Source organism: Leptosomus discolor, chromosome 3 (assembly GCF_034619465.1).
Source record: "Leptosomus discolor isolate bLepDis1 chromosome 3, bLepDis1.hap2, whole genome shotgun sequence".
Lineage (NCBI taxonomy): Eukaryota > Metazoa > Chordata > Aves > Leptosomiformes > Leptosomidae > Leptosomus > Leptosomus discolor.
The window spans coordinates 43,265,173-43,278,019 of record NC_141393.1 but is presented as its reverse complement, the minus strand read 5'-3'; the positions used below and the strand labels follow the sequence as shown (position 1 = coordinate 43,278,019).

The 12,847-nt window shown below is 37.5% G+C and overlaps 1 protein-coding gene across 1 annotated transcript in view; it reads right to left on the bottom strand.

The window, feature by feature from the left end:
- INO80 (INO80 complex ATPase subunit) overlaps positions 1-12,847 on the bottom strand; it is a 59,222-nt gene that overhangs the window by 31,548 nt on the left and 14,827 nt on the right. Inside the window, exons 14-23 of the mRNA XM_086462363.1 lie at positions 11,696-11,755; positions 10,967-11,109; positions 9,805-9,889; positions 9,178-9,295; positions 8,042-8,127; positions 6,887-7,054; positions 6,301-6,434; positions 5,391-5,458; positions 4,305-4,398; positions 3,027-3,204 (exon numbers count right to left, since the gene is read on the bottom strand). Coding sequence (XP_086318489.1) covers positions 3,027-3,204; positions 4,305-4,398; positions 5,391-5,458; positions 6,301-6,434; positions 6,887-7,054; positions 8,042-8,127; positions 9,178-9,295; positions 9,805-9,889; positions 10,967-11,109; positions 11,696-11,755 — 1,134 coding nt within the window. The remainder of the gene's footprint in view (positions 1-3,026; positions 3,205-4,304; positions 4,399-5,390; positions 5,459-6,300; positions 6,435-6,886; positions 7,055-8,041; positions 8,128-9,177; positions 9,296-9,804; positions 9,890-10,966; positions 11,110-11,695; positions 11,756-12,847) is intronic.

The following is a 12,847-nucleotide window of genomic DNA, read 5'->3' as shown; positions in this document are numbered from 1 at the left end:
AGAACTGGATAGAGAGGAAGCTAACAAACTGTAATTCCAAACATATGCAAGTTTGTTACTTAATTCTCTTTTGGAAGACATTATCAAAGAGCCATTGAAGATGGCTTTAGCCCGATTAGAAGTATCCAGGAAGAAACATAAAGGAATTTCCAAGAAGGTACCCAAAACAAGAGGAAAATATTATTTTTGTATACACACAGTATTAGGTCTTGTACATGGGCATTAATATGGTTTTTTAGTGCCTTGCTTCCTGTGTACAAATTATGAGCAAGTCACATAAGAAACATCCCTGATATACGCAGTCGTTAAGCATTCATGAACAGAGAAGACATCAGATATAACAGGGACAGTGGAAACAAGCTTCCCATCAGTCAAATACATGGAAAAGACCGGGTAAGGTTACAGAACTGAACACAGCCACATGGATCTTATATCTTAGTATGACAAAGCCAAGAACCGATTAGGAGGATTGTTAAAAAATAAGAATGTACACATCTACTAAACCACACCATCCAAAGTAAGTGTTGAAAAAGGCTTTCCTATATTGCAAACAGAGCTGCACATAAATATGGGTGATTACTACCAGCATATCTTAAGCTTATTAACACTCCTATTTTTTTAATAGAAAGAAAATTAGGAAGGACAGAAGGTTCATCTCAACAGATCACATTTTATATGAATTTAAATCCATGTATACAAATTAATACACATGTTGTGGAGGTGCTGAGTAAGAGGAACGAAGAGACCTCACACTGCAAGGGATTTCTGTTTTTACGTGAAGAAACTCATACTATCTTTAGACAGATGTTACCTCAATTTCAGAAAGATCCGTTAAAAATAAATGTGTTTTTTTTGTCTACTGACTTATTTTCATAGTTTGTTTCATACTGGAAATGCTGATCTGAGCAGTTAAGAAAAGCCTTTCCAGATTTATAGCATTTCCTTTTTCCTCTGTTTCTCTCCCTCCTCACTCCCTACATGTTACAATCTTATGAAGGCCCAGAGGAAGCCTCAGGGCATTTTACATTTAAAGTTTCTCAAACTTGGGCTAAGATAAAAAAAAGTGAGTTCATTTTCACTCACAATGATGTGTGCTGCTAGAAGACAGGCACGTAAAAGGCAGTTTGTTTTTCAACTCTCCCTTTGGTTTTGTGCCTTTTTTTTTTTTAAATGTTCTTCACGTAAGCTGTGCAAACAAAATTCTGCAAACATAGCTTACTTTAAAGTGACTTCAGGTGGTAATTTGTCTAACATGCAGGTCAGAAAACAGTTTTAAAGAATCTATTGTATCTTTAGGGCTAAACTTCCTTTAAACTTCCTGATTTACTGAGGTTATTATAAATGTGCTGTATTGCACACACTGATGAACTTTGCTCCTCAGCTGGCTGTTTTCTATGTAAAAGGTACTTAGTTACACCAGTCACTAGTTACACACAGCCACAGCACTAGGACCCCCTGAGACACAAGTAATGACTTCCTCAAAGAACAGAAATTATTTTGAGAAATGAAATTATATGTTTAAGTGCTGCCAGGTTGTGGTACAGGTGGGTCTGTAACTTATCTAAATGCTTTACATTTCATTGTTAATAATAAAACCTACGTGTGCATATTCCACATCTCATAGTCAATAGCTATGTTTACTCACCTTCTACTCTTTAAGAAAATACAATTACTTCCATGTTAATATTTATACACACTAACTCAAAGGCTATGTAAAGATCTAGACTGTCTTTCTACACATGTAGAAATAAATGCTACCTTCTGTAACTGCATACAACTTCTGATACCATCTTCTACGCCTTTACTGTTAGGCTGCAACATTTATGACACCACACAAGTTTTCCTTAACCATACCAATGAGAAGACAGAGCCACAGTATAGCTCCACAGTATAGCTCCAGAGATAAGCACTACACAGTCAGTATACAAGCAGCTGAATTTAATCTCAAAAAACCTGAAAGCAAATCCATATAATATGGCATTTTATCAAGCTAGACATAGAAACACAGAATACATAAACACCAGCACAGCCAGAGTTAACTGGCATACACACTCAGTTGGCTTGCTCTTTGTTTGATAACTAAGACGACTCATTTTATTTGCTTTGCTGTTAACACTGCAAAACATGACACCAAGTCCAAAGTTGGGTTTCCTACTGCTTATGCGTCTTCAATTTCAACTTCCTCTACACGCTATTCAATTGAATTCTGGCTATCTCCTTTTCCCTTCCAGACTCATGAACAGAAGCAATATTCCCTAGAGAAATTTGGCACGATCTCACTGTTTCAGAAAAGATTTTTTTTACTGCATATCTGCTAACTGCCCTAGATGCTTTCCTGACTCTATGCTAGCACTTTTGTGAACTTACTTCCCAGTGAAAGGAACCAATGGAGCTACAACTTAACTCAGGAAACAAACAGCAATTTAATCACAGAAAGGCAAAACCTTCACACACATCCCAGGCAAGAGATTAGAGAAAATTACCTTGCATTACACAGTAAGATGAATACATTTGGAATCTACGAGACAGCAGCAGAAACAACTTTCAGAGTAGAAAAGACACCATTGACAACAATTGTCCACCAACTCTGAAACACTGCTGGACTGAAAGTCTCTACTTTCCCCAGTTGCTGCAACAATGTATCGAATTTGAGAAGAGTTTCAGTCAGAAAATAAGCATCTTGCATATAGAAAAACATTACAAAACTCTCAAGCATACATGTAGAATCCATCCCTGACAAATCATGAGTCTCATTCTGTTGCTCCAGTAATATTTAAAATCTCTAATTCAACTGATTAATTTTTTTTATAGCAAGTTTTGAAATATATCACCACATGGGAGGAAGACAGCAGTTAAACTGTTTTTTGGTTCAGCACTCTGAACTTTATTAACTGTATCTAATAAAGCAGTTAAAGCCATCCTGTTTCCAAGTTTGTTTCCTCTGTTTTATAAGGATTGAAAGGTTTTCAGCATTTCTCACTCATGAGGATTTGCTACTGTCTCCACATCACAGAAATTTTGCTTACCTGCAGCAAAGTGCAGCTGTGCAAGTTAGGGAAAGACAGCGGGAAATTCACATCAAGCAACAAATCCCTGTTCCTCAGAAAACATGACCCCTGCTGTTTCTCCCCTTCTGTCTCCATCCAGGAGCGCATGTGATGGAGCCTGTAGGATGCTTTCAGAGACAGGAAAAGAGCTAACCATCTGAAACAAAACACAGTAGATACATTTATTGACTGCTTTGTGAAACAAAGGCTTGAGTACATTTACAACATAACACTATTTGACACAAATGCGGGGGTTTTTTTCAGAATTTCAGGCTTACGGTGTCCTGACAAAGGAATTACTTTTTGCTAGACATCTTCCAATTATATTACTCTTATTTTCAGCTTTTCTAAGGTTTCTTAACCAAATCTAAGTAACTAAATCAGAATACACTCTGAAGCACTTTGTTTAAAAGGGTTGAGCCTGAGTTAGCCACCACTACTTAAAATTACACCCTGACTTATCTGTAAATTACTCTGTATATAAATTATTTGTAATAACCTGCATAACAAATGCAGAATTTATCACAAATATCATTCAGACAGATCAAGAGAAATTTGTATTACGTTACTGAAACACAGCCAAGAAACAGTAGTCCAAAACAACCACCACAATAAAGGAATATGACAAAGCCCTAAGCAAAACACCTTTATTTATTAATAAAGACTTGCTTTTAATCTCAAATTTCTTACAGTCACTAACTTCAGTCAGAGTACTGTTGCAGAGTACACCATAACTTAAACAGATCACCTCCCTTTCCAAGATAATACAGCTCGTGACACTAAAAATCCATTATCCTAAGCCTACACCTTGGAATTCAATTCCATATTAAAAACAACAGGCTCAGAGCTGAAGAACAACTATCACAGCACAAGCTTATTCCACGTGTGTTAACACATACACTCAAGTGCAATATTGCTAAGTATTGCAATAAATTTGCCTTCAAAAGTCTGGGTTTTGCGCTTGATAATGCCAGCAACCTACAGTGTGATCCTAAGCAAACTCTTCTGTGGCCTTTTGACTGCCTTGTGTATTTACAATGTCAAATCTTTGTAAGAGAGGTTTTCTTTTGACAGAGACATAGAAATTGCCTTGCATAATGGTGCCCTATTACCTGCAAGAACACTCTAGAAGTTGCTATGATATCAGATAATGACAGACAAGACCACACATAGGAAATGCGGGTTTAGAGAGCTGCCTCCAGCATCACCTGTACTTTCCCTATAACTAGTAAAAGAGAAAAAAAAAGTTGTCCTCACCTGGCTAAATGTCCCTGAATCATGAGGTTTGCCATTTCCGCTGGAGAGACATCAATAAACCGGAGGAATGAAAAACAGCTTTCTTCATTGATGCCTGTTTCACAGAAATACTGAAGTTAGGCCAAGACATTTCAGACACTCACAGCTGAAAACAATCAATTTACTTCAATATAAGGTACACATTCTCCAACACACAACAGGCCCACCCATGTGCACTGCATATCCCAAATATCATTATATATTTTTATTTTTTAACTTCTACACAAAAATTATATTCTCAAAATTATTTTCCTTTTATAGTATGCCAAAAAGGATGCCCAAGAAAAAGCCTATTATGAATACCAAAACAAATAGAGATCAAAATAATCAGCAAGACAAATGGAAATTGAGTTACAGACAAGTGCCAACCCTGCAGCAGCATCTGGTTCTTCTTAACTGAAAAGGGTTTTGCATAGCTGAATAGGTCCATGCTCACAGATTGCAGCACAGTAATGCAGCCAGTAACTCTCTCGCCTTTTTCTCCCAAAAGTTTTCCCACAATCTAGTTAGCAAACCAGTTATCTCTCTTTAGCAAAAAAAATCCATCATCTATAATAATAAATTGTATTTGTCAATATAAGCAGCTTAATGTGGGTTTTTTGCTCATGGATGAGATCCTGGGTCACTTGCATCTCATCTACTTTCTACTTAAAAGAGAAGCTGGCAGTTTAACATACAATACAGAACATACTGAAATAAATCTGAGATTTCTCTGAATTGAATATGAAAAATTCACATTAGTCTAAAAAGGCAGCATTACTCCCTTGGCGTAAGTTGAAACAAGACAGGAGGAATGGAACAAGAGACTGTAGTAGGATTAAGCAATGACTAAATAACAAGTTGTCCATAGATTATTCTTCCAGCTCCTTCCATCCTTTCCTCACTGAGCAGATGAAATATACGTACAAGTACAAATGCTAACAGAATTCTAACAAGTTCTAATCAGGTTATCTTAGAGGACTAATCGATTTGGCCTCTCAGTCCTTCCCCCTGAATAAGACATATTACAATATCCCATGCAAGTGATTCCTAGGACTGTAAACCTACCCTTCCTATGGAAAAGAGACTGCTGGATGTGGTCTGGTGCAAATGGCGAAAGTAAAACCCGTAACCACCTGAAAATGAAAGCAACAAAACCAAACAAAATCACTAAGAAGGTATTAACACATATAATGTTCAATCATACAATCAGCAGAAAATGCAGAGTAACCATCCAGTTCTTCATTGTAAGTACTTCAGCACTCTGGTACCTGGAACTGCATGGCAGTAAGATAAAAGCACCCTCAGTCCAGATGCACTACTGTTATTTTGACGCTGAGACACACCATTGTTCTGGAATTGCATTTTACGCTGTAGATCAGTAGTCTCATCTTCAAACACTGCTTTCTCATCTCTGCCCTGAGCATTTCTCCTAATTCAATGCAAACCAAATTAATCAACAATTGCCACAGTCAGAGAAAACAGCACTCGAGCAGCTGCTCTTCATCCAAGGTAAGCATTAAAAGCTGTCAAGGCACTAGTAGATGCTCACTGTACACCATGTCACAACAGACAGATACTGATAGCTTCCTCAAACATGAAAACTAACTGAAGGGAACCTGGAGTTTTTTTGGTGTGTGGGTTTTTGGGTTGTTTTGGTTTTTTTGTTTTTTTTTTTTTTAAGAATTCTTTTAAAGCTTAATTCTATTACACATCCTCAGCAATAACTCTATAAATTCCTTTTCCTGACTGTCTCATTCAGTGAAAGGGATATTTGATGATCAAGATTCCACCAAGAAAGAGCATCAGATATCAGATGCTTAACAGCTGAATGAATGAAAGAAAACTAGGAATGCATCGCTTGGCCATGTAATTTAAGAACTTCAGGTACGGGAGTTTATTAGCACATACAAAGCTAAAACAAGCCTAAGTAACAATACTAAACATGCTAAGTTGGAGAGGAAGCAGAGCAGCTTGCCTGTCCCGTGAGTGGTTAAAGACCCTGATCTGTCCATGACGGTAGATGAACTTGGAAATCTGGTATGGCTTTAGGGAGATGTGAAACGGAGACCAAGTTTCTTGTCGCTCAAATAGCTCCGGGTGATTGCACACCTGTAAGAAAGAGAGCATGTCAAATTCTGTGAGGAATTAATTTAGTCCGAAGCAGCATTTAACATCCCAAATCTACTACGACTATTGATCACTAAAATTTTAACTCTGATTAGTATGTCACAGCTATTTCAGTATATCTACTCAAATTTGAACACTGCATTCTATCTTTCCCTATTCACATAACAGCTATTGCCTCTTCTTCCCAAGTGAATGATTTCCTTCAACAACTAATTTGGAACCAATCCAGTGAGCAGATGCAGGTACCATTTGGTTAAAGCTCTTCTACCCCAATATCATGCTACACTGCATCAGAAACACAACTGAACTGCACGAAAATTTGCTTGCCTATGCCAGAATTTTTTTTTATATAGTGTTTTCTAGAAGCCGTTATTTTAGTTCTGCGCTAATGAACAATTATATTTTTCAAAAATTACTATTTAAAATAGCCTTACCTTCCTGAACTGCATTACTAGATTCATGAGACTACTAGTGGTGGTCTGTGCTTGCTGAGTAGTGCCCATTGAAGACTGCAGGAGGTCATCAATAGAGATTTTGTTTTTCAGAGCTTGGTACAGTAGCTTCTGTCGACTTGTCTGCTGGCAGTACATAAGAACTTCAATCTGCAAAACAGTAATGAAGATTTAGCCTTTTCTGTCTCTGAAATGGAGGATGACCATAACAGTAACACACAAAGCAGTTATGTTTTCCTTAAGAAGTGTTTCGCTCTTTCTCAAAAATACACATATAGGCAGTTGCATTCATATCTGCCTTTCAGGATCCAACCTGGGAAGGACTTGAATGATAGGTGTGTTTTAGGTGGCTTAGGTAATGTTGTAGGAGACAGACCTTTAAAAGTATGTAAGCACAACTAAGTAAACAGATAGGCTCTTAAGAAGCTCTGAAAACATTATATCTGCAGCTGATCATCTTAAAATCTGCTATTCTACTATCCTACTGTTAAAGTGCTACCCATTTAGAGGGTAAACAGGTGTCAGAAGCCCACAATAATGACAGGTGCATCACACAACAACAATGTCTGTGGGAAGTCCTGGTTTTGAAAATAAAAAACACATCAGAACAAAGCAGAAGTCTCAGCCAGTGGTCCCAAAACCTGGGACCTTTTGACTCAGTTCATCCAGTATTGCTAACATCCACATGGAATTAAGAGACTAACAAGAGAGAAGAGTATGGTGTTGCCACTATGCATTTCTTGCTCTGTACAAGCAAGCAAAAAGAATCCTAAATCCATGCCAAATCCTTCACAAAGGCAACTGGAGATGTTTATCATCAGATTATTGCTGTAACAATCTCCTTCACTTCAATTAGTGATATTCTTCTCAACCTAATAAGTCTTAAACATTTTTTATTTGTAACTGTTAACAAAATGTTTTTCCTAAAAGAAAAGTTTATTAATTAGGAGTTCTCCAGTTACACTCACATCTAATGAGACTGCTGGGACATTGTGCCAGAAACTGAAGGTCCATAAAAGGTCGACAATCAAATTTCAGGTATGCAGACCAGCAAACAAGTTTGCAAAAACCAGATTAGAGAACAGAGTTATGACAATAAAGTTGAAATACTCATTCCAGATAAATATTTTTTCTCACCTTATCTGACAGCTCATTTTCCACATCCTTCTTGATTCTTCTCAACATGAAAGGCTTCAGGATCATGTGCAAGCGGGACAGCTGGTCTGAAATACAGGGAATGGGGAAGAAGGAACAATTACTTCAAAGAAGAAAACTATACAGTGTTCTACTGCAAACTAAGTCCCTTACTGCTCAGCCATTTCCTCCCACATGAGTTCTTACAGCACGCAGTTGGTATTTCTCTGTTGATTTTTCTTTTTTAAAAATTTAAATTTAAAAATGAGTGCCGAGCTACACTGTTTAACTTACAAATCTAAAGATCTGCTTCAAAGAACGAACTTCTAAAGCATTTTATGTGTTCTATATTCCTCTGGGCTGAACAATATGGGCTTAAATTTAACACTCGCTATTAATGAAGAAGAAAGTTTCAGATGAAACATTGCTAATTCATGAAAAGAGATCGTTACAGTTTTAAGTCTCACCCCCCCAAATTACAGCATCACAAGAACAGGGCACACTACCTTGACAGGCAACTGCAGTCCTTACGTTAACCCATAAAAACAAAGTTCTGGGGTTTTGAGAACTCTTAAAGCCTTTACTTTTGTGACAAGTTCCAACTGTGCTGTGTTCTACTCCAATTACAGATCAGCTGTTTAACCTAGCTAGATTTTTCCACACAACCATCCCCTAAAATTTACTGTGAAGATTATTTTTAAAAGGAATTTTTATGCTTTTCTTCTGAAGCTCAAAAGGTGTTTAGCACTTCGTGTCATAACTTTTATGTCTAGAGCTTGTAACACACTCAGGAGATGTCCAAGATGATGTGCTCTGTAGAAACTTACAAATACTTAAAATATTTGTTCTCTTATGTTTGGGAAGGAGGAGGACTGGAGACAAGTGGCAGACCAACATTTTCAGGACATGTTTTCCTATTCATTACACACGCTACATTACAGTCAGAAACACAAACTGACATAAAATACAGACAAAAATCCATAACATTCCAATCCCACTATGCACGCTCTGCTTTAGATGACATTTCTCATACAAAAACCAAGAGATAAATTTACATATTAGTAGTTGGAAACAGATTTTTATTTAACAGGCAACAGATTTTTAATATAAAAACTACGGCTGTTACACACTGCACTCACTCTCATCAATGGCGGATTTGTTCTCTGCATGGCTCTCTATGTCCTTAGAAAACCACTCATTGAACTCTTCATGGGAATCAAACAGCGTAGGCATGATAAAATGCAGCAGGGCCCACAGCTAAAAGGAAATGAGAAAACAGTAGATCAGCACAAGTCACCCTATGGTGGACAAGGTAACCGGGGATCCCAAAGCCCCGCAGCTCTTTATGAGCAAAATCACTTTGCTAGATCAGACATGGCAAAATTAAACAAAAACCCAGCTGCATCCTCTTCCCCCTGCACCGACAAACGCCAGATATATCAACTTAACAAAACACCATCAGAAAGCAGTGAGAAACACAGCACAATTATTTCAGCCAACAGAAGGAAAAGCCACAGGAATTAGACTTCAACCTGTAATCTAGGTATTACTAACCATCAGGTATCTTCAGTTTTATTTTTATTTGAATGTGGGGCACACTTCCAAATTTTCCCCTCCCAGAGCTGATCTCACATTTGTTTGCCAGTGGTTTGCTACAAGCATGATCCCACAACCACACAAATACAACTGGTTTCTCAACTATTCACAAATATTTAGTATATATTCTTGTTATAAAGAAAAGTCCACTCTTGTGAGCTCCAAAATACCTCAGCCATCGTGTTCTGGATTGGGGTCCCAGTCAACAACAGTCTGTTTCGACACTGGAACTGTAGTAGGATCTTCCAACGAACACTGATGAAAATAAAATTAAGACAAATTATTAGAACTGTTTTTTTGTAAAAGGATACGAGACATAAGGTATTTTAAGACCAATTGCTTCCAGTGACCTTCCCAAATGATTTTTGGAGGCCACTGGGTAAAACTATCACAGTTACTCCCCAGGCTTTCAAAAGACAATTACAGGAAGTAGCCTTTTACAAATTACAAAGAAATGTACATAATTTATTTTGTTTTTCTAGGTAGCTTTTTACTCATTTTTAATACAAATGCTTGGATACTAATAAAATCTTATGATCAGAATAATTAACCTCCCAAAAGAAACAGTCACTGTGAATCAGAACATCATGCATTTTTCAGACTTTCCAACACTAAGTCTATGGGCTACTGTGGCAGGAGTGCTGAGCTATACATTACAATCCTCTTAGAGGAGCAGTTTCCAAAGAATGCTGAAGAGACAGAGCAGTCAGAGTAAGTCGTCATCTAAAGCAGTCTTCTACTTTCTGTGTACAGTGGCAACTTGGACAAAGGTTATGGGAAAGCAATTACAGAACTAAAGACGGACAAATCCATTACTTGAAATCAAACAGAAAACTTTCTGGCACAGTCTTATGACAACTATTGGGCTTTATTGCAGCCAACAGTATTCATGGGGTTCTGACCTTCATTTGTGCCTGGAAGTGCCACTGAAGGAGGAATCAAAATAATGCATTTAATGGAGACAGTATAAGCAATACATGTTAAAGACTACAGACTGTTCACTAGGCAGAATTCTGGGAGCAGTCTGTAAAGCAGACGAACAGCATTTCACACTGTTTTGTTTAACTGTCCTGTACTCCATGCAAGCTTCTGCTCCACAATTACTTTTTAATTACATTTTACATATTTGGAGAAGGAAAATCTAAATGCAAAACCCTAGTGGATCAATCCAGCATCAGAGTGTTATACGGACACCGAACTAGGTTAGGCACTTAAAGGGTCCTACATATGTTAATTTTAACTTCTATCAATTTGTGTAAACTTGATGTTTTCTTAATATTCCTTCAAGAGGTTGATACAGAGGGAAGATTCTGATTCCAGTTAATTTATTACCTGGAGCTACTCTTAAGTGCTTGCGCTTCATCCAGCACCATATATTGCCACTTCACTCGCTGGAAATATTTCACATCCTGTACTACTAGCTGATAACTGGTAATCACCACGTGGAAAGGAGCATCCTGAGTATACAGTGTCTTCTATAACCATAAAATAAGAAACAAATGTCCATATAAAGTAAATACATTGTGAAGAGTTCACTTGTATATACTGTAATTTCAGACTTCTGTTTCATAAGCTTTTCTCATTATTACCGCATTTTTCCGCAGCTGATTTTTTAAATTAATTACAGCACAGTTATTTAACTGGTGGATCTGGACTTCAGCCCATTAGTCCCTGAACAATTTCAGATGCTTCTTAACGTGCCAGACGAGACCCAGGCATTGAACCCTACAAAATGCTGTTGTTAAATCAGGAACAATCCAACAGGCCTGCAGAGATGCTAGACTTGGGCATCCTGAGTTAGGCTACTCAAAATAAACAGTCCTTGACACTGAAACTTTCTGCTTTATTTACAGAGCTCTAGTTTCTTCAACTGAACTTCATACTGCCCTGAACTGCATTGCTCTTCTACCTCGTTATCTTAATGAAAATGCTACTACATAGATGAAGAAACAGAACTCTCTATCCACACATCATTTAGCTTGGTGGCATGTGGCAACAGTTTCTGGTTTACTCTGCAAAAATAACAAAGATGGTCAAAGTACATGGGCATGCTGGTATTACCTGACTCCAGAACTTCCTGATGACCTTTCGATCATGGGGATTTCCCCAGTAAGGTAGCACCTGGAACAGTACCAAAGTAGAAAGACATTATTTTCAAATAAAGACATATCTGCCCTAGAATTCTATACTATGTAGTCTACAAATGAGAAAGACAGACCTCTTTCTCAAAAACAACAAAAAGGGAAATCATCTTTCTCAACCCAGAAAAATCAGAAAGCACTTAAAAACACTTAAAAGCAGAGCATTCCAGGCAAAGCTATCAATCCACTTAGGCCTACTACAAAGACTAGATCAAGATATGTCAAGAATTTCAACATGCCCAGTAGCATGTTAGGCTTTCTAGTCTGTTTTTTCTAAACATTAAGAATGATACTTTGCTTATGGCAGAAAGAGGTCTGCCCTCAATCGCTACAGTTAACCCTACAGGACTAGTGGGCTCATTCTCCTGTTCAACATTTCCTGTTGTCCCACTGGTTTTGTATTTCAGAACTATCCCCTAAAATCTGAGATAAAGTTAACATCTGGTCTGGCCATTTATGGCTCAGAATTTCATGGGTCTCGTCACTCAGAACAGATCTTTCCAGTGCACGGAAACCAGTTACTGGTCAATAATCTTGCACTGCCATCTTCAGTTTGATGAAAGGACTACACTCAACTAAGGCAGAAAGTGAGGAATACTGGTTTCTGAGGTTGTGAAAGGTCTTAAACATCTCCGTCCTTCAACTGATAAACTTCAAAGTGCCTTTAGTTGAATATTCTTCCAAATGTTCTGAAACAAAGATGCAAGTAAAAACCCACCAGATTAACCAAAAAGTGAGTTGCCTTTTAGATTATATATTCTGCATGGGCTTGCAGAAATTAATTCACTACACACTTCTGTCTGATTAGAAGCATTTGTGTATGATTAGAAGCAGGAACAAAACTGTTTGAAAAAGATCGATCAAAGTTGTAAACACGTAACAACCAGAAGTCTAGAAAACTTATTTTTAAAACATGGTCTGTTCCATGAATGAGGTAAATGTTGTTAGGCAATAAACCCAAAGAACAGTTATATAATGACAGAAACAGTGTGTTGTTTGCTTTTTTTAACCAAAAAAGGGAAAACTATCTTTTCACAAGCACCTTGACTGCATTTTGAAACTTTTTCTGTAT